At 40.2% G+C, this 25,789-nt stretch overlaps 1 protein-coding gene across 8 annotated transcripts in view; it reads left to right on the forward strand.

Moving 5' to 3' along the window:
- BCAR3 (BCAR3 adaptor protein, NSP family member) overlaps positions 1-25,789 on the forward strand; it is a 75,872-nt gene that overhangs the window by 24,294 nt on the left and 25,789 nt on the right. For 4 of the 8 annotated variants that reach the window (XM_071564877.1, XM_071564879.1, XM_071564878.1 and 1 more), the window contains 2 exons: positions 6,425-6,752; positions 16,011-16,050. In XM_071564877.1, the coding sequence (XP_071420978.1) occupies positions 6,425-6,752; positions 16,011-16,050 (368 nt within the window). Of the gene's footprint in view, positions 1-28; positions 328-6,424; positions 6,753-10,371; positions 10,661-16,010; positions 16,051-25,789 lie in introns of those variants that run through there. The other 4 variants (XM_071564880.1, XM_071564883.1, XM_071564884.1 and 1 more) reach the window with 4 other exon arrangements.

Genomic DNA, 25,789 nt, shown 5'->3' on the forward strand with positions numbered 1-25,789 from the left:
GCCGGAGGGTGCTCTTAGAAGGCTCCGGTTGAGTCACCCCTACTTAAGTTATCGCGAACTGCGCGTCTTTAGGGCAGGCCGGTGCTGGTGTACGTGCCGGCTCCTGCCGCGGCACGGCCAGCCTTGTGCTCTCCCGAGGAGGTCCCGGTTCATCCACGGGAAGCGCTCGGGACCGCTGGTGTTGCGGGTCCGGCCCCGGCCACCCGTTGGTGCTGCCGCTCCCCGAGCGACCCCGGCGGGACTCGCTGCCAGGAGAGCGCTTCGCCGGGACAAGACCTCCAGCTGATCCACAGAAAGCCTGGAAAGAAGCAGCAGCGATCAGACCCGGTAACTGCGGGCACAGCGCTGTTCTCTCGGGCAGAGAATGAAGGGTCGGGTTTGCGTGTGAGTGTGTGCGAGCGTCCCCTGTCCCCGCTCCGCCATCGGGGCAGGGACGGGCGGCACGGCGGGCCCGCACCCCGTCCGCGGGCTCGGAGATGCCGTAGCTGCGGCAGTGACTACCGAGGCGTTTGATCCGGTGCTCAGGTTTGGTGGGATGGATTCCATGGACATGTGTTAAATGCTCTTTAAGTATAAAACACTGGTGTGTAGTCGAGATAATTCACAGAGTAGAAAGAAAAGAAAGGCAGTGTTCTTTTCTACTTCTTTTATCAGTTGAAGAGGGGCATATGTGAAAGCATTTCTTTCTGCCGGAATTTGTAGTTTCCATAAGTTGGTTGTTAGTTTGACATAACAATACTGAAAAAGTTTTTTAAATGCTTCATTTTCAGTTATAGTGAGGTTGTTGTTTTGTAGTAACATTGTGGGAATAGAGAAGCCAGCAAAATAGTAAATGACTTCCTATGCCAGAGAAGGAACAAAAGATTGTATTTTGAACATTAGCTAAAGAACACTTAGATTTGACTGTAACCTTGGCGAAGTTCTCTGTTTATGCCAGAAAAAAATGGGGAGGGAATGTTTACTTCAAGTCAAGGCTTCATACTATTCAGGATTACTGATTGGACACCCAAATTTCAGAAATGGGGCCACATGAGAGCTCTACTTAGAATTGAATCCTCTTCAGTGATTACTTTTTCATGGCGTTTTTTAGAGGTATGAAGGCATTCTGCATGTAAAAACTCAGAAAGAAATTGTGGGGTTTGTCTGTTTCTCTAATCTTGGGGGGAAAAGGCATTTCAAAGATAACTTATGCTGACCTGTGTGTCTTCTGTTGTATGAGAATAACAGTTAAAAATAACTTTTTATAGAGGCTGTTAGATCACAGCGCAAGATGTACTGGGGGGGTGGCAATTGCATGACGTATATAAGGAGAGAGAAGGAAAGCATGAACATTGTGATAGCACTTCAAGACTCTTTGGAAGCACTGACCTGACTAATCTTGTGGGGAGTTTTTGATGTTTGACAGATGCATATTTTTTCTGATAGTAGCTTAAAGCCTTTGAACTACTGCATATGCTTTCTCAGTCTGTGTCTCTGTATCATAACAGGCTGTAGGTTCTTGAACCTTACTGTTCTTCTCAAAGTCCTGTGATCTGTTTGCTATAGCAGCTACTTTATCAACTTAGTTTTTAAAAAACAAAAGCAGAAAATAGAGGTTGTAGAAGACTGCTTCTAAGCCATTTGGGGGAGCAAGAATCCTCTTGTTACACTAATGAAGAAGACTACATTGCTTCCTAGGGAGACAGTCCACCTTGAATTTATAGTGGCTATGGTTTTAACTGTTTTTCTCCCTATGAAATGTTAACTTTAGTGGCTTTTCAGTCATGCTACACAAAAAAAAAATCTGAGGAAATTGATCTGTCTTTTTGTCCTGAACTTGGCTTTCTTCACCATTAAGGCAGATCACTTTCATTATTTTCTCTGTGTGTCTGCAAAGTGCATGCAAACGTGCCAAGTAACTTAGCAGGGAAAAGGGAGTAATGTATCTCCCACTCATCATAATTTATTGTTGCTGCTTTGGAGAGAGGGGGGGCAGGTGGGTGGGAGGAATTTGTGAGATTTGATGCGGTGAAAGAAAATAGAGTTGTTACAAAAGTTGACTCCATCTTTTAAAGGCATGAGAACATAAAGCAGTTGTTCTTCAGCTGAATGTATTAAACCATATTCAAGCCCTCTTAGCTTCATAGCATATATAATGGAAAAGACATGGTAATACTTTGAGTAACACGTTGCCACAACACCAGGTTTAGATTTCGGAGAATTTGATCTAACAGGGAGAATCACCCAGATTTCAGGTCAATAAGACTGAGAGAAACATGAACCCTGTGATGTCCAAAACTGGTTTAGGTATAACTCAGGGTTTTGAGATACCTTGAGAGTCTGATTTGGAACTCTGAAATTGCTTTTCTGTTACCTTTTATGAAGTTTATATTGGCATGAGCATATACAGTGTTGAACTGTCTGTTATGCCATTCTTGCATGTCTGAGGCCAAACTGGAGATTTCCCTTTCCCTCACTTCCCTTCCTCCAATATATTGAAACAACAAAGTAGAAGCCATTGCCACTAGTTGTGTTATGTTGTGGTATGAAAGGAGCACTTACTTCTGTACCTGTGTCTGTTTGAATGAACCATCAGAGCACTTCTTCAGACTGTATGAACATCAGAAAGTTTTCATGAAGATAAACTGAGCTAGAAAGTTTGGATTTGCATCCCAAAGCCAAGGAGGCATGAGCAGAAGGGTATTTAGTATGTTGCTTTAGGGAGATGGAAGTTATTTGTTTCATTGTTCCTATGGCTCATTTTTATTTCAAGCATTGATATGAAGAGATGCACATCCCAAAGGTCAGAACTTTGTGCATGTTTGGTCTTGCCCACTAGATATGTAGTTTATTCTGTGTTCTGATCTCATACTGTTGTACTAAATGTCATGTTGATTTTAGAGGCTTCTTAGTTTGTATTTCCTCACCCTCTCTCATAATCAAAAACTGGAACATGTCAGAAGTTACCTGCAAACCTTTCATGTCCTCCACTTCTCTGAATTCACAATCTGACTCCTGATGATTCTGTTCCCATATATTTTTCCTATTTATAGAAAGAAAAATGCCACTCTCTATATAAAAAGAAATTCACTTAGCATTTCTAACATTATATTGGCATTAGTCCATCTTGTTTGCACCTAGCTGGGGGAAATTTGTGTGCTTTCCAGAGTGCTGCGGTTTTTTTGGGTGCTGCATTTTGACAAATAGGAATGTGTACCATTAAATTTCATTTCCTTTGAACTATCATTCTGTTGCAATTTCAGCCATTTCCATTGCTGATTGCAGATGTTCACAGAACAGTTTCTTGGGGAGTAACCTTTTCAGGGTTTCTGTGTCTAGTGAAGTCAAACATTCTTTGAACCATATACTAAAATATTTGAGACATTCCAGAGTCTTCAGCTGAAGAGGCTCCCTCTTTGCAGTGTTTATATTCAATATAAGAAAAACGTATGGATAGTTTGGCAGGACTTTTGTTACTGAGCTGATTGTTGTAGTATTTGTTTACATTTATGAAGGGTATATAGACCCACAGCACATGGGCACACAGATAAATTTACGGGTAGAACTTAGCAGACCTGTTGTTTGGGGCTTCTGTGTTTTTTTTTGTTTTGGGGGGGGGTTTGTTTTCTTGGGGGTTTTTTTGCTTTTTTGAGAGATTTTGCAGGGGGGATAGTTTGAAATATAATCAAAGCTTCTGCACACATAATTGTGGCTAAGTGTCTTCCAAATGCTGGTATTTTTGTACTGACTTTGGAAAGCTACCCTCATTCCTCAAAACAAAACTCAGGTGAGAATTTCAGATTTGGATTTGTAAGTCATGTGCTGTTACTGAGAGTACTTCTTAAGAGAAGCAAAAATTAGGACAACTCTGGGAGTTTGGTTTTCATTTTAGGGGCTTCTTAGGAGTGAAGGTTAAATGGAAAATGCTGTACGTCAGGGGGTCATTGTTTATTTGTTGAATACTCTGACTGTTGGATTGGAAATCTACTAGATTGCTGTAATAATTACCCCGTAAGTTGGTTAGGAGAGTGAATTCTCAGCTTTCTTTATGATCCTCAAACATGAAGTGGTTGACAATTTAATGTCATAATAAGCCTATTGTGGACTCATCTGGTATCAGCCATTAAACCAAAGCTTTCACTGCTTATATTTATATGTGCTTGGGTTTATGCCTGTTTGCGTGTACTGTCACATGTTTCATTTCAGCCTAGCAGTTGGAACCTTGCAGGGAAGGTTAAGGAAGATCTCTCACTGGATAATCTCCACTAAAATAGTTGGAATTCAGAGGTTTGGAGGTGTTTTTTTCATAAACCAGTAAGAAAGTACAATAATTAAGTACAGAATCTCAGCAGCCCCAAAAGGAGAACATGCTTGTGCAATATAAGCAGGTTGGCTTCCAGTTTTTCAGACTCTGTAAGTGGCATTTGACAAAAAAAAGCTGAGTTTTCAAGTGATTGTGTGAATTCTAGGAAGACTTTTCCCCCTTACTGTCAGAGGTAACTTTTATCATTCTGTTCTGCTAACAAAGCTAAATTGACAAGGAACAAGCTCTGAGTTTGCTTTAGCTACAGGACATTGTAGCTTTGTGATAAGCATTTGCATTTTAGATCTTCCTATCTGTGGACTAGTTGTTTTGCTTAATTGTAATGCAAAACTGACTTTACAACAAGTATTGTGACAATAGTTATGTGATATTTTTAATACTAGCCAGCAGAAAGCATCCTTCAACCACATGATAAATGCAGAGAAGATTTAGTGTTTCACATCAAGGGCCTGTGTGGCAGAATTTTTGTGAGAGTGTGTTTTGGTTCTATTTGGATCCACATAGCTAAAACGTCGGTTCTTATTAACTCTTCAACTCTTTTCTACTCTTTTCATGAAGAAACCTGACAGAGTCAAACAGATTCTCCATAGGCAGAAATGCTATTTCTGGGGAGTTTTCTACTATATCACATACATAGTGCTGTGCTCTGACTGAGGCTTGGCAAATTGAAGAGTAAAAAAAAAGGATATTATTCATCATCTGTAATTACTGAATATTTATTGTAGGACTTTCAGTAAGGGAGAGAGGAAAGGGATTTGTTGTTGAAGTCTGAAAACCTTATCCAATCTGTGAATCTCTGCAGTGCAGTTGACAGGAAGAAGCAGAATTTTTTTATAATTTGATATCAGCTTTAGTGTTACTGTAAAACTAATCCTGTGACGATAACCTCTGAGTAGAAGTAACAGTACCTCCAGAGCAGAAATGCTTCGATAGTAGCTGCGATGCTGAGACTGGAGAAGGGAGCAGGAGGACTATAGAGGCACCTCTGTTTTCCTTGCCACACCTGTGCATTCCCAAGACAGAAGGAATTCTGGTGCAGCTGTAAGCAGCTGACATCCAGGGTGCTGGACTTGTTTTCCATCATGAAACGTGACCAAGGTGAGAACAGATTCCCCCTGTCCATAACTGTTATTTCCAAAAGTGCTTCAGCTTTCTGATTTCAAATCAATCTCTGCTGCTCCTGTGGCATTTCCAGTTTTTATGGGAAGCACCTGGTTGACTAACACCTGGGCTAAATAGAGGATTGATTGCCCTTTGGATTTGGTGGTAGGTTCACAGAGTGGCTTTTGCAGGCTAATACAACTGGATAGGATAAGACAGCCTGTCTTCTGTAATACACCACTGTAAACTGAGCACAAGGCAGCATTTTTTTGAGGAACAGAACTGCAGTTTGTTAATGTGCCTGAAGTGTTTGTTTTGCTCACGAGAACAGAAACCCCTGTACTGTATGGGAGACTGTAATTGATTGTACAGGAGACTGACAGCTCTGAGAATCTATAATGTCAACAGCGATTTGAGCCAGCAGGCTGGGCTGGCTGAAGAGGAGAATTCCAGTAATCTGCTCCTGCCCTTATCTCTCGGTAGAGCCGCTTAGTTTACAACTGTTAGAAATATGTGACCAGTTATCTGCTAGATTTATTACTTGAGCAAGGCTGCTCAGCAATAGTTTTTTCCTCACAGTGCGCCAGCTACAGGATTTAGAAACACAGTCTTCCAAACCAAGCTGAAGTGTCCTTTATTTATTGACAAAATGTTCTTAAAACTTTGATTTTTTGAGTGATTTGAAGGTAATGTCTGAGTCTTGAGAGGATGTGAAGGAGCAAAAAAGAAACACTGGATGAAAATGGAGAATTGTGCAGGGCCTGCTCTTGCATGTGTGTCCAGATTGGTTGTTTTTTGGTGTGACTTTTCGCATATGTGAAAGTTACGTACGGGTGTGCTTGATGTGCAGCTGGGAGCAACATGCCTGGAACAGGCTGCACCTTGAGGTGTCTCACTGCCTCAAAGTAGAGCAGCAGTTCAGTTTCAAATACCTCTGTTAGTCATGCTCATTAATTTCCATTAAAGTGAGGGCTTTGATGATTGATACACTAAAAGAAATCTTGGGTTTTGTTTTCCCAGAACCAAAAATGATAGCTGCAGGAAAATTTTCAAGTCTTCCCAGAAATGGCCCAGTGAACCATCAGTTCTCATTAGCTTCTTCCATGGACCTTTTGACCTCTAAACCTTCACCAACTGAGCATCGCTCAAACTCCTTTCAAGGCATCTCTATCCATGGCACTCTCCCCAGGAAGAAGAAGGGGGCAATTCCCACTAGGTCTTTGGATATGTTTAGCCCCATGGGAACATTGCCTTACACCAGAACACAACGTCAGCAGCCACCTTTTGTACAGGATGTTATAGAAGAGTACCCTCCAGAAAATGGGAAGAGCAGCAAACTCCATGCCAGGTATGTTGTAAAACCCTTATTTACATTGTGTCAGTCACATAGGAATTCTTATATATTCTTCTAGATCTCTAAATGTTTGGTTAGAGGTATAGCTGTTTATTATTCTGTGTTCTAAGTTGAGTTTTCTCCCTAGTATTCAATTTAGGTCAAATTTAAAAGTCATTGAATTGCTTTGATGTGACCCTTTGCATTGTTGTACTGTTCAGACTGGCTTGGAATCAAAATACTTTTTGCATTTCTCTAAGTGATGTATAATGCCCTGACTGCTTTGCTTTGTCACTATTCATGAGAGGTTCTGACCTAGCAGCTGGTCAGAATTAGATTCTTTCTCCCTGTTTTTAAAGCTTTACTTTTAACTGTGTATGAATTTGAAGAGTAGAGTTCTACCTACAGAGGTATAATTTTAGTCTTTCCTTCTGGCTTGGTTTTCTGTTTTCAAGCCCAGCGAATTCCTGGCTATGCTGTAAGTCCCGACTGTGATGGCAGTTACAGCACCATTTCTGTTTGTGTGGATGTGGCCACAAACTATTCATTTTGGTAGGCAGGCAAGGAGCAACAGCTTTTCTTCACTCTGCCAAGATCTCAAGCGTGAACTGTTCATATCTAGCTGTTCTTATTTTCTGACATAGTTCAAGCATGTTAAAAAAGAAAAATTGGCTCTAATGGGTATGGGGAGGGGAGGGAAGAGGTTTAGGTTGGCTCCATTCTGTCCTTGAGGAAGGCAACAGCCCAGGAGCTCTGACATTTCCAGTGCTGCTGAACCTGTTGCGAAAGATCAAAATGCAACAAATAATTGGTAAACTAAAGTGTGTTTTGTGGACTGACCCTGAGTATTTGCATACAGATGGAAAGAATACAGTTTCTGTAGTGCTGAAAGTATGACCAGCTGCATGTTTGACTAGGCTGCAGACTCTTTCAGCACTGGTTGGCAGACTTCTTTTCCTCTTGTTTTTCTGTCAGCTCTTTTCCCCATCCCTTCAGATAAAGTGCTATCATCTAGCATTGGACTTTGTATTGCTGTAGCAGAGTTACTGTACAGTAGATTAGTTTATCTAGTCATTTAGGATGTTCTGTACTCTTCAAAATTTCTAATCTTCAAGGCTCTGCATGTTTGGCTGGGTGATATTTGCATACTTGTCTTGTAGAACTGTCCAGGAAAAAAACGTATGTCCAGTTTTAACCTTGACTAATAGCGCTGACATTAACAGAATGACTTCATCAGCATCAGGCTAAGCAGGCTTACTGTCCTCTGCAGGAGGGCACTACATTTGGAATTTGACAAGGTGTTATTCTTGAAGTATAGAACTTTAAATGACTGAATTCTGGGTTCTTGAAACTTTTCTCGTCGTGGTATTAGCACAATAAATGAGGCCAGCTGAAATCCTTGCATTGACAGTTGAATTGTAAGGGAGAAGGGTTTTCAAGGCAGTACTTGGTGAGGAGCACACTGTTCCGGGATTTGCTTCTTCCTTGTCAGAATTTGCTGCCTGATTAGTTCCTCCAGATGCTGCAAAGTCTGTTTGAGTTTGGGTTTTGAGAATGGGGTGGATCAGGTATTTCGTCAGCATTTATTTTTTTTCTGTTGATTTTGAAAATGTTATTTGTTGGATAACTTTAGTTTGATGATGTGTGACTTTATTATATGAATACTGTTTGTATACTTACAGCATATGGTTAGGTGCACTTGGGAAATTAAATTAAAAAAAATTTTATCAAGATTTTAGTATATCAAGTAAAATGTGTATTTTCTGTCTTTCCTGTGTGGAGAAAAGTAAACAGTACTGTTTGATTTATAAGTATGAAAATATTTGCAAGATTAACAGGAAGAAGATCAATACCTTTGATTCCCTTTAAATTTTAGGGTAAGGTAGTGAGGGAATTTTTATAAAACCACAGAATTTTTAAAGTAAAAGTAGTTATGGTTTTGGCTTAATGCCTGAAACTACCTCTTAGTATGTGTTTTGTTTTCAAAAATACCTGAACCAAACTGTGAGTTTGTGGTTGTGTTTCTTTAAGAGAAGTAAGATAAGTGTGTTGAAATTGAGGCTCCTGAGTATTTTGTTGACTTCTTCTATGCACTGCTAAATGGATTTTTTAAAAGGAAGGATTCCTTAGATGTTGCCAGTACTTCATGCTTTTTGTCACAAAACTTCCCATTCTTTCTCTTGATGTGCACCTGCAGATCTGACCTTTGCTGTCCCAGAGCTGGAGCAGAGCTCCCACCAGAGCTGGTAGATGTTTGTGCTGGAAGAGATGCTGTGTCGTATAAACAGAGAATGGCTGATGTTATCTGCTTACATTCAGTAGCAAATCCTCTTATCCTTTAACTCTGTGGATTATTTCTGTTCTGGCTTGTCTGCCTTTCCTTTTCAGCCCCTCTGTCCATTGTTGGGTTCAGATTCTTCTGTTGTGCTTCACCCTCTTGTTCCCATTTGGTGCTGACATCCTCTGTCTTTGCTTAGTGAACACAGACCTGCAGAACCAAAGCTGCACTTCATGATTTTTATGGGGATTTTGTAAAACTGACTACAGGTGACAGTTATTGGAAACCTGCTCGTGTGGGATCCTGGGAGAGGGAAATGAGGGAAACAGGACAAAATTCCCCAAAAGAGAGACCATCTCTCTGGTATTGGAGATGAATTAAATCATAGTCACTCAGCTTCTGAGCAGAGAAACTGAAGTGCCATATAGGATGGGCACCGTTGTATCATTGTTTGAAATTAATTATGGGATCGGGACCCTATTGTTAATGAATGACTTGCCAGGGAAACTTGAGCCCAAATTCCTCAAAAGCCTCAATCAAAACTAGTTGATGTTATTTTTCAAAAACTTCCTGAAAACTTCTATCTTTTCTGTCTGTTTCCCTTTTGAGCAAAGGACGCTCTATGTTGTGGAAATGTTCTTGAATTACTCCTGCCATCACACCGAGTTCCTCTCCTGGCTCTCTGCTGTTTCCTGGTCCCTTTTGTAAAGACTGTGCAGTGCCCTACTCGGTTGTACCAAGTTCTGTATTGCTTCCTCAACTTGCCTCCTGTCCACATGTGACCATTTATTTTCCTTTCTGCCCCTTTTATGCTTGAAATAGTAGTCAAATGTTACATAGGGGGATATATTCCTACTGTTTGTTTGCAGTATCCAGTGCAGGGAGGCATCTGATGCAACAAGCTTTTTAAACGAATAGACAAGGAAGACAATTCTTCCTCCATACCATTATCTTCTTCAGTACTAAAGCAAAGGATTAGCATTACTCTGCTTCAGTTCAAATACATATTCCTGAAAGACGTGTCAGCCAGGTGAAAACCCATACTTTGTGAATAAACTGCACTGACTCAAATGAATTTCAGACAAATTGATGGAGACTGAGATTCTGCTGAACATCTGTTGGTGTTTTGGGAACATGCATATTCATTTCATAAGCTTAAATGATTTTGAACACTCACAATTTTGTGAGGCTGGATTCTGAATAACTGCACAGCAACTAAGGCACCGACTATGAAGAGTTGCCAGCTGAAGGTGTAAGTCAACAGGCAACACCAACATATAAACACCTCTGTAGAAACAGTGACTGTATTGGATAAGCAATAGTCTTGCTGCCCAACCACTGCTTACACAGCATAGGTCTTGGGATAGAAGATTTAAGAAGGGCTTTGAAGGACAAAGTTTTGAATCTGGTAATCCTAAATGTTAAGAAAAATAGAGGAGAAAGAATGGAGTAGCCTAGTCTGAGCTTTTGAACAAATTGTAGAGGCCAGTATTGTATGCGGTGCAGAAATGGAGATTCTCTCAGAAGAAGGGAGAAGAAACAGTGCATGTTTTTCAGCTGTGATAGGTAAAATGGAGCAAGTTGGAGGGATGCAGATTGAAGGGATTAAAAGGCTATAACGTCTCTGCTGGGGCATTCTGAACAGGTAGGAGCAAATTGATCTTTTATTTAATGCAAGGAAAAGTACATTGTATCTTCTTGAGTTTTAATTACTGAAGAGTCCCTGCTGTTCAGTGAACTGCAGGTCATTACACGGGTAGTCATAGCAGTTTGCACTTGTTTCCACTGGTGTTTGGATGAGTCATGTCCATGGTGCTGTGCAGCTGGAGACAGAAAGGTGGAATGCCCTTAGGAATGTAGTAGGAGTGTGTGTGCGAAGCAGAAACTGCTGGGGGATAAAATCATTGGGTCTTTTACTCTAGTTTACAGTACAAATAACATCATTCTGCACTACATATGCTTAAACAAACCATGTCCAGCGTGCTCAAACTTGCACCTTCATACTTTAGTAGTGTGTTTCAAAAATGTACATGGATGGAGAGATTTCAAAGACACAAATTGAAGAAGGCATTTGATCCCATCTGGTCGCTTTGTAGCAGTTGTGTCTGTGTTAGCAGCCATGCAACACCTTGGTGCATTTTCACTTTCTCAGGCTTCCTTTGAGCCTCTATTGTCTTATCCTCAGATTTGGCATTGGCACCACTGGTGTTGGAACTATGGAGAAGATAGTTCTTCTCAAGGTCACTCTTTCCGTGTAATAGAAAGGAGATGCTTTTAAAAATTTCCCCAGCAACAGTCACTTTAAACAAGCAAACGTATCTTCGTACATCAAGTCTGGCAACATGTCCTGATGTTTTTCCCACAAGTACATTTGTAAGAGTGTGAAGGAACACAGTGTTGCTTCAGGGCCATTCAGCAGGTTCCACCACTGTAAGAAACCTATGTGGGGAGTTGAATAATAGTGAGGATTTGGACATCTCTGATTGTACTCTTGTGTCTGCATTTAAACTTTGTTAAAGTCATCACTGCTAATTTATAATTGTAGCCAGTATGTCTGTGAGGGTGCCAAAGGCCTGGAAGAAGCAAATCTGTAATATGGCTTAGTCTGTCAAAGTCTCTGTGTTGTAGGATTCTTTACAGCAACAACAGGAAGAGATAATATACAGTGTTAGTAAAAGGTAGAGTTTTTTGTAAAATAAACAGCTAAAGATTACAGATATCTGCTTAAAGGTTCTTTATTGAAGGAGTGCTGTAGAGAACTATTGGCCAAACCTCAAAGTCTGAAAAATAGACTGTACCTCAGTTACTGAGGTTCTACATATTCTGCACCCACTGAACTGAACAATTTGAGTTGAACTCCAGCATTTGGCTTTTCAATTACATTGATTATCAGTGCAAAACATTTTATCAAATATGTTAGAAGAGTGACTAGTTAATTGGATGTTAAAGTTTTCTTTACCAAATTTCATGTTTTGGGACTCATTGTCTTCAAATCCATGCAGGATTTGAAGTTGTCAGCATGATAGTATTTAGTTTGTCATAGTAGAAGTATGATTCCAGTTGCTTACAGGGATTTTTTAAATTCCTTTCCTACACATTTGACTGTCATTTGGAAGTGTTGGGAAGTGGAAGAATAGCATCCAATAAATATGAATTCCTTTCCCTTTTCTCATCTCAGTCAGCTTTAGCTGTATCTTGAAGGAGTCCACATACAGTAATAATGTCTTTTTTCTGAGAGGTTACATTGGTCCTCACAGTTATCAAAGGTATCAGTACTTGCTCACAGAGAGTCAATTCCAACCAGTGTGACCCCAGCCTCTCCATTGTTGCAACAGATGTTGCTATGGGAAGAAGGCAGAGAAGAGGAGGGAAGCAAAAGAGCAACTCCACATTTTCTGCTGTCTTGTCATCTTTCTGTGGGGTTGCTGAAGCCACACACTTGACTTGCCAGCTCTGTCTATTTTCTTGGCAGTATCAACAGGAAACCTACATGTGAAAAAAGAAGTGCATCATTCTTTTGAGAAACCTGAAGCTGGACTGAAAGAAATCAATGAGGCTTCCAAGGACTGCTAGGGAAAGATTCAAGTGTTGTATGTCTGCAAGATCAGCCAGCAGAGAAGATGATGATGTCAGATACCAGTCTCTAGAGAGACTGGGTTTCTGGCTAGGAAAGTCTCAGACTCATGAAGGTTCAGGTTGTGATGACTGCTTTCTTTTAGTGATCAATCATTATTGGAGGAGTGTTTATGCTGCTGCAGTTTCCACACAGACTTCTGCACGTGGAGGAGGGTCAAGAGAGGGTTTACACTACTCAGGAGAATGACCTAATTACATGTATCAAGTCAAGTGCTTTTATTTCTTCTGGTTTTATGCTATGAGCAATAAAGTGCTGGAAAGGGATTTTGTTTTGCCATGGAATGAGATGATAGAGTCTGGCAGCAATGTGAATACCCAAAATAGATGTGGGAGTGTGTTTGCATCCCTTTCTTAACTTCCTTTCTGTGACAGAATGAGTATGAAAAGAGCATGAAGCCAATACTGTGTGTCCCGCTGCATCCTTACCCAGCACCTTAGCTTGAGGTGCTCTGAAAATTTCTGTATTCCAGGTGACAACTTTCTGTATTAAATATCCTTTTTATGTGAGTGCAGGTAGGTCTTATCTAATTATCTGATCTGTGAGCCCACAGTTTGCATAGCACTGGCTGACTTGTGTGCAGACTCTAATGCATAAGTATCATAGGTAAAGAGGTGCAAATGAATACAGCTGTAAAGTCAAGAGTACTATGAAGATAAATGTTAGCATTACTTGAAAGGTAATAAAATGTGATGAAAGGTGAGAACTTCATATTATTGAAACAAACCTTCAGTTTAATTGATTTTGAGAGATGGCAGAACCATTTTCTGTTATCAGATCTGGTAGTTATCTGAAAGTATTAAATTTTTTTTTCTGCAGATCATCTAATACAAGAAGTAAGAATGTGAGTTCACCATTTTTTATTAAGATTCCTTGAGAGAGAAAATGGAAAGGAAGAGAAGTGCTTTATATTTTTTGTAAGTTCATGGCATTATAGGATTCCTTCACTGGGAGCACATGACATAAAGAAGCACGTCATCATTGCTAACAGAGAGCTGAGATTCAGGACTTAGTTTTATTTTGTTGGATTCTAGTTATTTGAGGCAACTGCTAAATCTGGTTTTCTGCATATAATATATGACAGGCTTGTGGTGGAATTGAATGACAGGAAAATGCAGTAGTTAGTTTTTACTATTAGTGTGTATCAAGGGAAGTTACCATTCCTTGAAAATAACTTCAGAAAAATTAGCACAAAGACAAAGGCTTAGGCAACAAGGGAAGATGGAAGAGAGAAGGGTAGATCTTCTTGGAGACAGGTATCTGAGGTGAACATCTTTCTATATGACCTGTACTTGTGGTGAATTGCAGGGTTTCGTGCATTTTGTTGTGGGACAGCTTAACAGATAAAATGTTACAATACCTGTGAAGTTACTTGTTACAGCATCCATTTCCTACAGCCCAAAATTTTCAAAGCACTTTTATTGTGTGGATGCTGAAGGAAATGTAGGTCACTTCTTTCCCCACTCTCTCCTGGATTTCCTGCTTTATATAGCAGTAAATAAGCTACTTTATCATAAAGCTTTTCTGCCTCTCTCATTTTGCTTTGGCTTTATCTGTCCTAAGGATCTTTTGCGTTGTACCAGATGGTGGGAACGGTGGGGTCTGTGGCAAGGCTGGGCAGCAGGAGGGGAGGTTGTATTGCAGGCCGTAACAGAACGTGCTGGCTGGCAGAATAAGCAGTTTTGTTCTTTTAGAGTGTGTTGCACTTGCAGTGCTGGTAGACCTTTGTCTTCAAAGATTCCACAGGCAAGTGAAGGACTAAACTGAAAAGTTTTTCAAAAGCCCTTGGTACTGGCACAACTTCCCACGGATCATTTGAATGTGAGAAGAATTCAGCCATGCCTAATGACTTTGCTGAACTGGTTAAGAATGGGAGATTATTTTTGCCAGTCAAATTGCAAAGTGTTGAGAATGAAAATGTCTCTTTGGTTTAGAAACTTCCTTTTCTCTTTCCCCTGTGCCTCACCCCTGTTTTCTCTGGTATACTTGTACATATTTTATGCTCACACAGTTACCAAGCTGCCCCTTCTTTGTATATTGCACTGGAAAGTTTCAAATGGCCTTAACTCTATTTTCACTGCATTTTCCAGCTGTTTTGTTTTTTAAAGCACCAAGTTGAGAATGGAACTTGACCCTTGGTAAATATTGGGATATACAGTACAGATAAACAGTAACACGTGATACACCCTGAAATGCTGAATACCATCATTTTATGGGCAGGGCTGAGAGGTGGGAAGGCTTGGTTTGGCCTCTGTGTAGGTGTTCTGGATTAAAAGCTGTTAGGGAACCAGACTAAAAACTAAGATAATAGCATAGTTTCAGATTATATGCAGTTACATTCAAAACAACACAGGGAGTTTAGAGACTGTTTTCTGGATTGATTGATTCCCCTGTAACCCCAATTCTACATTTTCGAAGCTGCTTATTAGGACTCCAGTGTTACATCATTGTCACAACTTCCACCAAAGAGCATTCTGTTTCTACATTTGTAGGGTAAATGTTGGCCATGGGGCACACTTGGTTGCTTCCCCAAGCACCTGATCCTCTGTAAGTTTGCACAGTTTGTATGTAAGGGCAGCACCGTGTGTGCCATCCCAGGTTCTGGAGCAAACAGCCAGTCATGTACTGCAGACTCTGTTTACCTGCTAGTTCTCAAGCAAAAGCAAATACACAAAGTGCTTTGAAATACAAATAAAAATAAACACATATTTTATAAAAAATATTCTTCACTTAGGCTCCTGTGCCCTTTGCTGTCTGTTTGTGTAGAAAACCTGTGACAAGATCTTTTCTTCATAAATTAGGGCAATGATTTGATTATCTGGCTTTCAAATAATTGTGATGCTGAATGAGGATAATTTTGAGAACTTCGTATGTATGAAAAGTGAATGTTTTACTTTCTATTTTCTGTTACTAGTGCCCTCTCACTGCTGTCAGAGGCAGTAGCTTAAATGGGAAAACATACAAACAAATAAATTCAAAAGTCATTGAGAGAGCTCTCTTTTAAATTTATTTCAGATATTTTAGATGGCCTGTAAGTATTTCAGCCATCTGTTGAAATTTCAAGATTGTTTCTGATTTGCTTAAAGTGATATAATTAACTCTATTCCCCAAATTAATTACTATTGGCTCCACTACGAATCCTTTTAGAAGAAATCAATGGTTTATATATTAGTTACAAGTTAGATAACATAGGCCATCTGGCTCTAACACACAGTTTTTAACAAGGATTTTAATGTGACCTGGTAGCCTGTAGCTCATATGAAAGTGTCTCTTCAGTATCATGTTATATTTGGACTCAACATTTTTTTGTTTGTTTATTTTCTATCCTTTCTTCCTCACTTCTTGCCCTGTTTTCTTACAGAGATCAGAATATTCTGGATCCTACTTTGGAATATGTTAAGGTAAGGTACCATTTCTTACCCTCAAAATATGTTATTTGGTGTATATACCCAGGACTGCCAGAGCATTTTCAGTCACTTGTAGTTAACTAGTGCAGCTGTCTGTCTTTTGCCACAGAGAAACTAATTATACATGTCTGACTATTCTCTTAATTCTTCAGTGAAATAACTCTGGGCATTGTGCTTTGGCTGTGGGTTGCATTTTTATATTGGTGCTTCTTTACAGGTACATGTTGACTACCTAAATTATGGCTGTTGTTAATGGATTAAAGCAATCTGTATTTCTTGCTTATGGATTTCTAAGTAAAGGAACACATCTGAAAATACCATAAAAATGTCAGATTTAGGTTTATGGTTTTAGCAATATACTTATTAACATTACAGTTAAAAATTCACTTCTGGTCCAAAACGTAAGTGGAATCCTGGAAAAGTTGAGAGTTCTGCTTTCCTTTTGCACAAGATTAGAGTGTGTATTTTGTTAGAGTAAATGAAAAGTACTCTGGAGCATTCATAAATTTTATTCAAAAATCAATCCTGGATTGATACAGAAATTTTGGAAGAAGACTTAGGGATGTGATTGTGTACTGGGAGTCTCATGTAATGCTGCAATTTCTGCTGAATTAGTACCTTTCGACATGTTCAAGTGAACATTGTTTTTCAGAACATTGCAAGGACCTGGTTTATGTGTCGTGTCTCTCAGCAATGGGCTTCTCTAATTGCTGAGCTTTTTCCCTGTCTTCTAGAAGCCTCTAGTTTTCTGAGGACTGTCAAATAAATGCAGGTTATCCTTAATGTTGGATATTTCCGTGGCTGTTCCTGCGAATCTGAGTTTCTCAGGCACCTGAATTTCTGCTGCAGGTCAGAGTTCAGGTGAGGGAGAGACTGAGGAGAGCCAGCCTGGGTTTGGCTAGTACAATTCCCTCTGTGTATGTTTATAGTTGAGGGAAATAGAGAGGTGTCCAGCCTAGGGCTCAGATTGATTGAAGAAATAAATTAGGAGAGGGGGTTGTCAGAGGAACGTGCTGAGAATTAATTAATCTGAAAGTGTGACAGGGTTGTCTGCTGGACTTTCTGCCTGGGGTTGGGGTAGATGTAGAAATTGCGGTTTCAAAGACGAGGAGGGTAAGAGCAGAGCACAAAGGTCCATGGGAAAATGACTGCCAAAGGAGTCTCAAAACAGCTGCTGCATTTCTGCTCTGAACAGCCTGGTGGTGTGAGGTGCCTCAATCCCAGCCTAAAGTTGGAGCATGGTAAAGTAGCAGAGACGGAGAAGGCCAAAAGCCGCCTCGGGACTGCTGTAGGAGAGGGTATGCTGGAGGCAACAGTGTGGTGGGCATGGTAATTGCTCTCTTTAAATTGCTCTGTATCTTGCACTATCCTGCAGAGTATGTTGTTACAATTTTAATAACATGACCAAGTAGAAGGCAGAGGTATCATGTGCCACTTCATCAATATGTGTCTTGTCTTGTTGCAGCAAGTTCTATATTAAAAATGTGGTTTCTGATCTTTTCAACTTTTCTAGTAGAAGCTTGTCTTGGACTCTTGTCAGTAGCAGTGGTGCTAAGCTTAGTTATTAAAACTTTGATGTTGAGGAGGAAAGCCTGGGGAAAAGAGGCATATGAGGGAGAAGACAAGGGTTATTTATCATCCCCTTCCTTCTCCTTCCTTTTTCAGTTTTTCCTGTCTGTATCCCACCTTCAGTGAGTTTGGACCCCAGTTCAGTGGTATTATAACAGGAATTCTAGTCAAGAAATCTCAGAACTACAACTTGGAAAAATATGCAGAAGCTGTTTTCTAACAAATATGACCCCACCCCCACCCCCCACCCCCCTTTTTTGTCTGTAAAAGTCTGGGCTACTAACAAAACTGATTCCAGAAATGTGTTCTTACCCAGAAAATGGTCATTAATGTCAAGAAAGCAAGACTAATTTGTTATCAGTTAACTCTAACTGTGAAAGTGCCTGAATTCATACCACAGGATCTTGCCCCTTTGTTGGCTTAAGTTTCAGCAAGTATGTGTTCATTGTCTTCCACAGATTACCCTGTGTTAGATATTACGTTAATGTTTATAAATTTCCAGATCCTTGAATACGTTATCATGGCAGTGTTAAGTCAGGTATGAACTGCAGAACACTAACCTACCCATAGGTAACCTACAAAAATAGATTGCTGTAGCATCTCACAATATTTATACCTCTATTGCCATTTGCACAAGTCTTCTTGATATATAATCTGTGCATATGTAGTTTGAAAATAGCAGGTAGGCTTTGACAGTTGTTGCTCAAGTTGTGAAAAAAATACCTTTAAGTGAAGAAGAGATAGTAAGAGAAGAGGGAGAAAACAAGAGCACTTTTGGGAATGCTATTTTGCTGATTTGGGATACTGACGTTCTGAGCAACAGGTTTATATTTCTGAGCCACAGGAAACTATAGTTAGTATTGTCTCTTGACAGAGAAGTGTTGATTTACTGACTGAAAATACATAAACTTGAGTATGAAGCTTGTATGATGTATCAGGCACACATAAGAACTAACACTGAAACTAATTGTACACAAAACCTTGGTACTGATTCTCCTGTTGCTATTCTGACTGTGAAGACAAAAGAGACTTTGGATTAATTTGCCTTGTAAAATATTGCACTATCTTGAAAGCAATACATGGCCCAAATTTTGGTTGTATTAGGGTAGTTTGGCTGCTGCTGAGTCTACCAAGGAGTTACAGTCCCAAATAAGCTGCACTGTCAGGGCCCTGAGGGCACTACTTATTTTCAAATGTCCTGGCCAGCCTCTCTTAGGACCTCTACCCACACCCCACACACACAGGCTCTACCAGGCTGGGGCCTCAAACCCTGCCCTGAGTTCCTTGGTGGCTGTGCCTGCCTCTGGTCCTGTTCCTCAGGTGCTGTGTGGGAAGTCCTGGACAGACCTTAGACCTGGGCTGTCATCTGTCATGCCTGAGGCTCACGGGAACGCAATAGGACCTGTTGGTGTCCTCCCCCTGCTCACCTTGCCTGCTCTTGGTGTGTGGGATTGCCCCTTGCTGGAGAGCAGGTTCCCACCCTGTGCTCCAGATGCCCTTCCTGGGGGAGCAGCCCCACTCCTGTTGCTCCTTAGAGGAGGCTGCTTTGAAAGGTACAATATAATGAAATAGGTGCCATTCTCATAACTGGTCACTTTGTCAGGCTGCACAGCCAGACCTATTCTCCTTCAAGACAAGCAGCTAGTTTTAAACTAGCCACATTTAAAAAGTAATTTTACCAAAGGAAGCTGGGCACAGAGGAGACCCTGAGGCTTTATGGTTGCACATTAGCACTGTTTCTGCAGTGATACAAACGTGCTACTGGAATTTCTTGTGAGTCCTGTGAGAAAGATAAGTAATACTTGTTTAGAATGTGCTCCAGCATCTCTTCAAAACTGGACTCTGCTGTAAATGGAATGCAGAGGATCCATTCAGGCTTGAGGAATAGTAATACAGTTAATGTTTCTGATTCACTGTGCTGGTTCACAGTGAAAAGAATAACGTCATGTTTGTTGTGGCAGTAGTGACTACAAGCAGAGAGACTTGATAAACTGTGAAGCTGAGTGTATCAATTTGCTTTTTAACAAACCTTTCCTTGCTGGAATCTGGAGGCCAAAAGTAATGCAAATAAATCCTTGTATTCAGAAATACTCTGAACAGAAGAAAGGCAAAACAAATTGTTTTGCTGCTGTTTTGTTCTGTTCAAGATACAAGACAGAAAAGTGCTGGTTATAGTGGGTTTTTTTAGAGAATGTTCTCTATAGACACATTATGGTTTCTAATTCTTTAATCTAAACCACAGCTCACAAATGGCAGTTTGCTACATCTTTCATATTGATGTATTAGTTCATTCAAGATATAAAGAAAGCTAATTACACAAAAGCAAGTTCTAAGAGGGGTGGGGAATGTACTGATTTGCCAGTCACAGTACTGAAGTGTCCATATGGCTTCAGCCCTGCCTTTGTCTGCACATGCTGCTGAAAGCACGGTCACAGTTAAAGGGCTCTTTCAAACAACCCTTTTATGATAGAAGTGAAATCAGGCCAGACTGCTTTGAGTCAGACTGCTACCCAAGTCATGAAAGAGATTTAGGGACACAATAGCACGTTGTACTTTCTGTGAGATTTTTACAAGTTTTATGAGCCAAATAATAGATCCATTGGTAGTCTCTGCAGGTTCTTCCCACACCCTGAGTCTGCACATCCACCAACAGTGGCAGAAAGAGTCGAGTGCTGGCAGATTTGAGTGTATCAGAAAACTTTTTGTGAGTCATTTTGATCAAATTCATGTGAACTAAAGATAGCTTTTTGTCCCATTCCTATTCACTATAAATACTTCAGGGTCTTTTTATAGAAGTCTATGCTGTAATCATTGAAGCTATATCAGGGTGAAAGAAAAAACACAAAACCAGGTTTCTCTCTTCCTCTCATGGAAACCTTTCAAGCATTTCCTGTGGAAATAGTGCTTAATACTACATATCAGAAATGAGTTGATGAGTATTACTATGGCCTGAGGTTTTGGAGTTATATTTTAATCCATTAGTGGAAAATTACAAATTTTATGACTGATTGTCTGCTCAGCAGGGTCATGAGAGAAGTTTATATTTAGATTCAGACTTGAAAAAAACTGTTGCTGGCCTAAGGAAGTTACAGCTGCAGAAGAACATCTCTTGTGAAGTTCTGCTGTAGGATTGTTGTTTGTCTCAGCCCCGTGGTGTTCATTTTTTCCCTATTTTTACAGCTCCTTGATTTTGTTAGAAAGCAAACTGTCATAAGAATTACAGTCATTTATCATGGCTTTGGATAATGCAACTGAAAATAAAATTTTGATGACATTCCAATGTGTTGATCTTTATCTGTAGCTTAGCAAGATAGGACAATATTTTGTGCGTTTAATTCAACTTTAGGGAACTTAGATCAGGTGAAGAGATTTATTGATGCACAGTTTATATAGTTAATTGCACAAATTCATAATATTGTGGATGTCAATATGTGTGGGTGTTTGACTCACATTGTTCTTTTGGCTATGCCAAGAAGATACTATGGGAAGAGAATCATCAGAAGTAAAGTTTCTATGTGTGTTTGGGAAAGTTAAGTTGAAAATCTGTGTCGGCATGAGAAGTAGCCACAGTTTGGGAAACACTTCTTCCTGATGACAACAAAATTTCATTGCAAACAGCCTTTTTAGACATGGCAAATGTATTCGAGAAACCCCCACCTCCCTGGAAGAGCTGCCAGCTCTGGTGAACTCCTGCAGATGCTGTATGTCACATCCTGTGGAGACTTGCCTGCTGGGCTGCGAGCTGGGACTTGTGAGCCTGTTGGGTTTCTGCAGGGTCTGGCAGTGCTGTGCGCTCGGTGTCTGAGCTGGGAGGAATGCCTGGCACTGGCACCGTGTGAGCAGGATGCTCTGCCTGGGTCTGTATGCTGGTTGGGAATTTAGTTTTTCCCACGCTTTTTGCAGCTGCTGCAAGGGCAACAGTATCACAGAGGGTGGAATCATCAGATGGAACGTGTTTTGTTGAGGAGCAAAGGAGTATGGCCATATGACTGACTTGGACTTTACACATCTCTCTGTCATTACAGATTTGTCATCCAACTCGAAGAGCATCAGGGCTATCAGTAACGTTTCAGTCAGAGATACTTGCTCTCTTTCCATGTTTCTATACTTGCAGGAACCAAAGCTTCATGAACATCATTCCACAGCAGTTGCCTCTTGTATGCAAGCTTTATAATTCAGAAATACAAGATTCTGTTAGAGCCAATCTGACGTTAAATACGTGTAATGTTCTGTCTGACAATAAAACCCTCCGGTTTGGTTCCGGGTGGGTCGTTGTTAGTTATACGCTGCCCTCTGCTGGAGAAGAAACACACTAACTGGATATTTTTTAAATTAAGCCATGGCTATTAAAATAATATTTTCATAATAATTTAATTGTAACTTTTGTAGTAGCCTGACTATTGAAAGTTGGTATCTTTTTTCTCAAGAGGCCCAGAATGGGGAGAAGCGGAATTTTTCCCTTCCTCCCTGTCATTAAGTTATAGAAGTAGGTCTTAGAGGGAACTTGAGAATTCTTTTTTTTTTCTCACAGTAATAATCTTGCCATGTTTATTTGGAGTTAAGGAAAACTTGTTTTATTTGATAGAATGCAGTTATCCCTAATTGGTGGTAGGAGTTTACACCCAAGTTTGAGTATTTTCTAATGTTGAATTTGGTTTGACCAACAGGCTTGTCTCTGAAAATATAGTTGAGCCAACAGTAATCTGTAATCTATAGGCTGCAAAGTGATGAACGAAATCCAAGCTGGTGTTTGCACGGAACTGTTCAGGAAGTGTGATCCTGCAGCTCTGCACCCTCGGGGTACTGCCCTAGCTCATGTTTCCCTCGTACAGATAATCCCAGGTTAGCTTGTTACTGTTGGGAGCTCTTTGCTCTTTCCCAGCTGCCAATTCCTCAATGACCTGATTAGCTCAAGATCTGTGGGGCTTTTGTTTCGGGTTTTTTTGAATGAGTGGGGGTTTTTGCCTCTTCCTTTTTGGTGTTTCTGTTTGTTTGTGGTTTGGGGGGTGTTTTAGCATACTGTGAAAAGGGATTTTTTTTCTTTGTGAATGATAATCCATATTTGAATTGGGTCAAGTGGATAGTGGCTTTCTAATTATTCTGACCTTAATTGTGAAGTCTTTTAGCAGTGGCTCTTGCCTTTCCTTCTTCTGATGCTGAAATGGAGTTTAGGGTATTTATCTTATGGAGCATCTTCTGTAATGCTGAGTATGCTTTGGTAAATACAGAATGCTGATAATTCATGAAGCAGTGAGCATTCTCTCTGCTTGCATGTTAATGGTTAATCTTACATCTTGTCCTGTTGTGAATTTGACCCTGTTAATGTCTGTATTCTACTTCTTCTGTTATTATTCATTAACTCTTAAAGGATGTCTGGTCTGGAGTCACCAAAAGCCACTACATGCACTGAGGGTGCACTGAGCTTTGAGTTGGGAACTCTGAGAGTACTTTGCACTGATTACCTTGGCACCAGTAGTAATACTTAGTGGCAGTAGCTGCTTAGCTGACATTTTCAATATTGTTGTTAGATGATCAGTAATTACTATCAAGTCTTATTTATAGATGAGAAACATAAGCTGGCAATGTCTGAATCTGAAACACAGGATAGAGTTTTTAAGTTACAAAAAACTATTCATATTTTATCTCTAGTGATCTTGTGAAACTTGGATTTAAATGAATTACCCTTTTTCTCCAAAATATTAGTCCCAGTGGCTCTCCAATGCTGACAGTTATCATAGAATCACAGAATAGTTTGGTTTGGAAGGGACCTTAGAGAGATCTAGTTCCAATCCACTGCCATGGACAGGGACACCTTCTAGACCAGGTTGCTCAGAGCCCCGTCCAGCCTGGCCTTGAACACTTACAAGTTGTTATTGATAATATACCTAAGTAAAAATGTCCATGTCAGGGAAAGCAAATGCTTGTACTTGGTGACGTGCATTTACTTTCCAAAGAAAGAAAGAAAAGAAAAGAGAAAAGGGATTTTTTTTCTTTTTCCTTTTAAGACATAGTCTGGTTCATCTTGTTTTGTGATTGTTGTAGTGACTAACCATTTCTAACAAACAGTGCTTTCATGTCCCGAATTAAGCCAAGGTGTCGTCATGGACCCAATCCATTGCATTGTTCATTTGCCAGAGAAGAACATGCCATTCCCCACAAAAGTGGTACCTGTGGGGAAGCAGGAAAAGTGTCGAATTGTAATATTGCCATAGCTCATTTTTTCTGCATCGTGTATTGTACATTTTACCTGTCTTGGCAAGAGCAGCCTCGTGCATAATGGAAAGGATTGAAAGGTTTGAGTGGAGGCTAAGCAGTAAAATGCCTAGAACTTAATCTACTTGTAGAGTTTGGTTTTCCTTCAGTTTTCAATTTTTGTGCAAATACTTGTGTCAATTGACACAAAGAGAAGAACAAGATGCCTGTCTGTGTGGTGGCCTCAGCTGGAGTTCTTACAGCTTACAGTTTTATACACATATATGAATAGGTATGTATATACAGAAAATGCATGAGTGCCACACATAATGTTACTCCTTTTCATGTGAGGTATTTAACTATTAATAACATCAAAGATCTGACTACAGTTTACCATCTTTCCTGTTGATCTTTTTGTAGCTGTTGGTGAGCTGTGTCTCAGAATACTTATTTTTCTGTTGACTTTGGGCTTTCAGGATTGTTCCACAGGAACTGTGTTAGTGATGATTGGATCCTTTTCATAGCTTTGAAGATGGACTAATAGCACGAGCTGACTGGCACATGGAAGTATTTACACTTAACTCCATGCAATACCTGCTGAAGTTGATCTTTCGATGTCTGTAGACCCATGAGCCACAAGGGGGAGCGAGTTTATAGTGTTTGGAAAGCACTCTGGGTCCTCTTACCGAGAAAGCCTGGAGAGGTAAAGCTCCCAATCTCTCCGAGCTGTGTTTATGGCAAAAATTAGAGTAAGGCTGTAACACTAAGTGTGATCTGTATATCTTGCCTCTTTTTGGAGAGTTTAGCCTGTGGGAAGGGCAGCAGGAGCAGGACTGGGATGTTTCAGCTGGGATAACATCTATTCATAGGCGCTGTCAAAGGAGTAGGTTGATCTGATATTCTTGTATGTTGGGTACTTCTAGAAAATAAGCATCTACACAAATGATGGAGTGTAATGGTATGCTGGCTGTCTGGAATACTCAGAGATAATTTGCCTCCGTGTCCTCAAATCCTTGTGTTAGTTGAAACATTGAAAGGGTGGTAAAGACTTTGGAAAAGCTGAGCTCAGGAGCTGTAGATAAATAGTTGATATTTTAAAGGCATCCACTTTCCTTAGTGAAATAACAGAATTTTTTTCATGTTTGAATTCTGTTTGAAATTGGTGTAAACACTTTGCTTTAACAGGACTGGGGAGGATTTCCAAAACAGAAGTCTGAAGTTAGCAATTGTGTTAATGGCTTGTGTTTCTGTGGAGAGAACTTTTGTGTGCTGACCAGCAAAGCAAGTTAGACTAATGACCACTACTTCAGCAGGAATAGTATTAGCCATAAATTGTGAGCTAATTCTGGATGAAAAGGAACTTCATGCCTTTTCATATTTTCTTTTTTTTTCCCCAATCCAAGGAATGCATTGAAAGAGAAACAGGTGAGACATTACAAAATTGTTTCCGGTTTGTACATGGCTTGGCAGGGAGTAGATGGAGCTCAAGAATGGGTATGCTGGTTTTTGAGTTTTTGGTTGGATCAGTAAAATCAGCTAGTGGATTTGTAATAGGAAGGTGTCTAGTAGGGAACCAGACCTGCTGCCAGATGACTTAGGGAAAACCTGATCTTTTACAGCTAAAGCATACAACTCTCAAAGAAACTTGAAAGTCTTAAAGTGCAAATTAGGACCTAAAGGGAAGCTCATGAGCAGGTTGGGTGTTTATTTCTTATAGCTGCCAATTTGGGGTTTTATATGAGGCACATTTTCAAAGTGATTTATTCAAGCAGCAGTGTAAACTAAATAGATGCAAATTCTGTTTTCTCACTATTCCTGTACAACTGCAGTGTATTTCTGAGACTGCCACGATAGAGGAGAAAGAAATTACATTGACCTCTCCCATACCACACCTGTGCAGCGCAAACAAGTGTAATTACAGCTGCAGCTCTGTCTCTTTATTTATGATCAGAAACTACACTAACAACAGTTT

Source organism: Pithys albifrons, chromosome 10, assembly GCF_047495875.1.
Source record: "Pithys albifrons albifrons isolate INPA30051 chromosome 10, PitAlb_v1, whole genome shotgun sequence".
In the NCBI taxonomy this organism is placed as follows: Eukaryota; Metazoa; Chordata; class Aves; order Passeriformes; family Thamnophilidae; genus Pithys; species Pithys albifrons.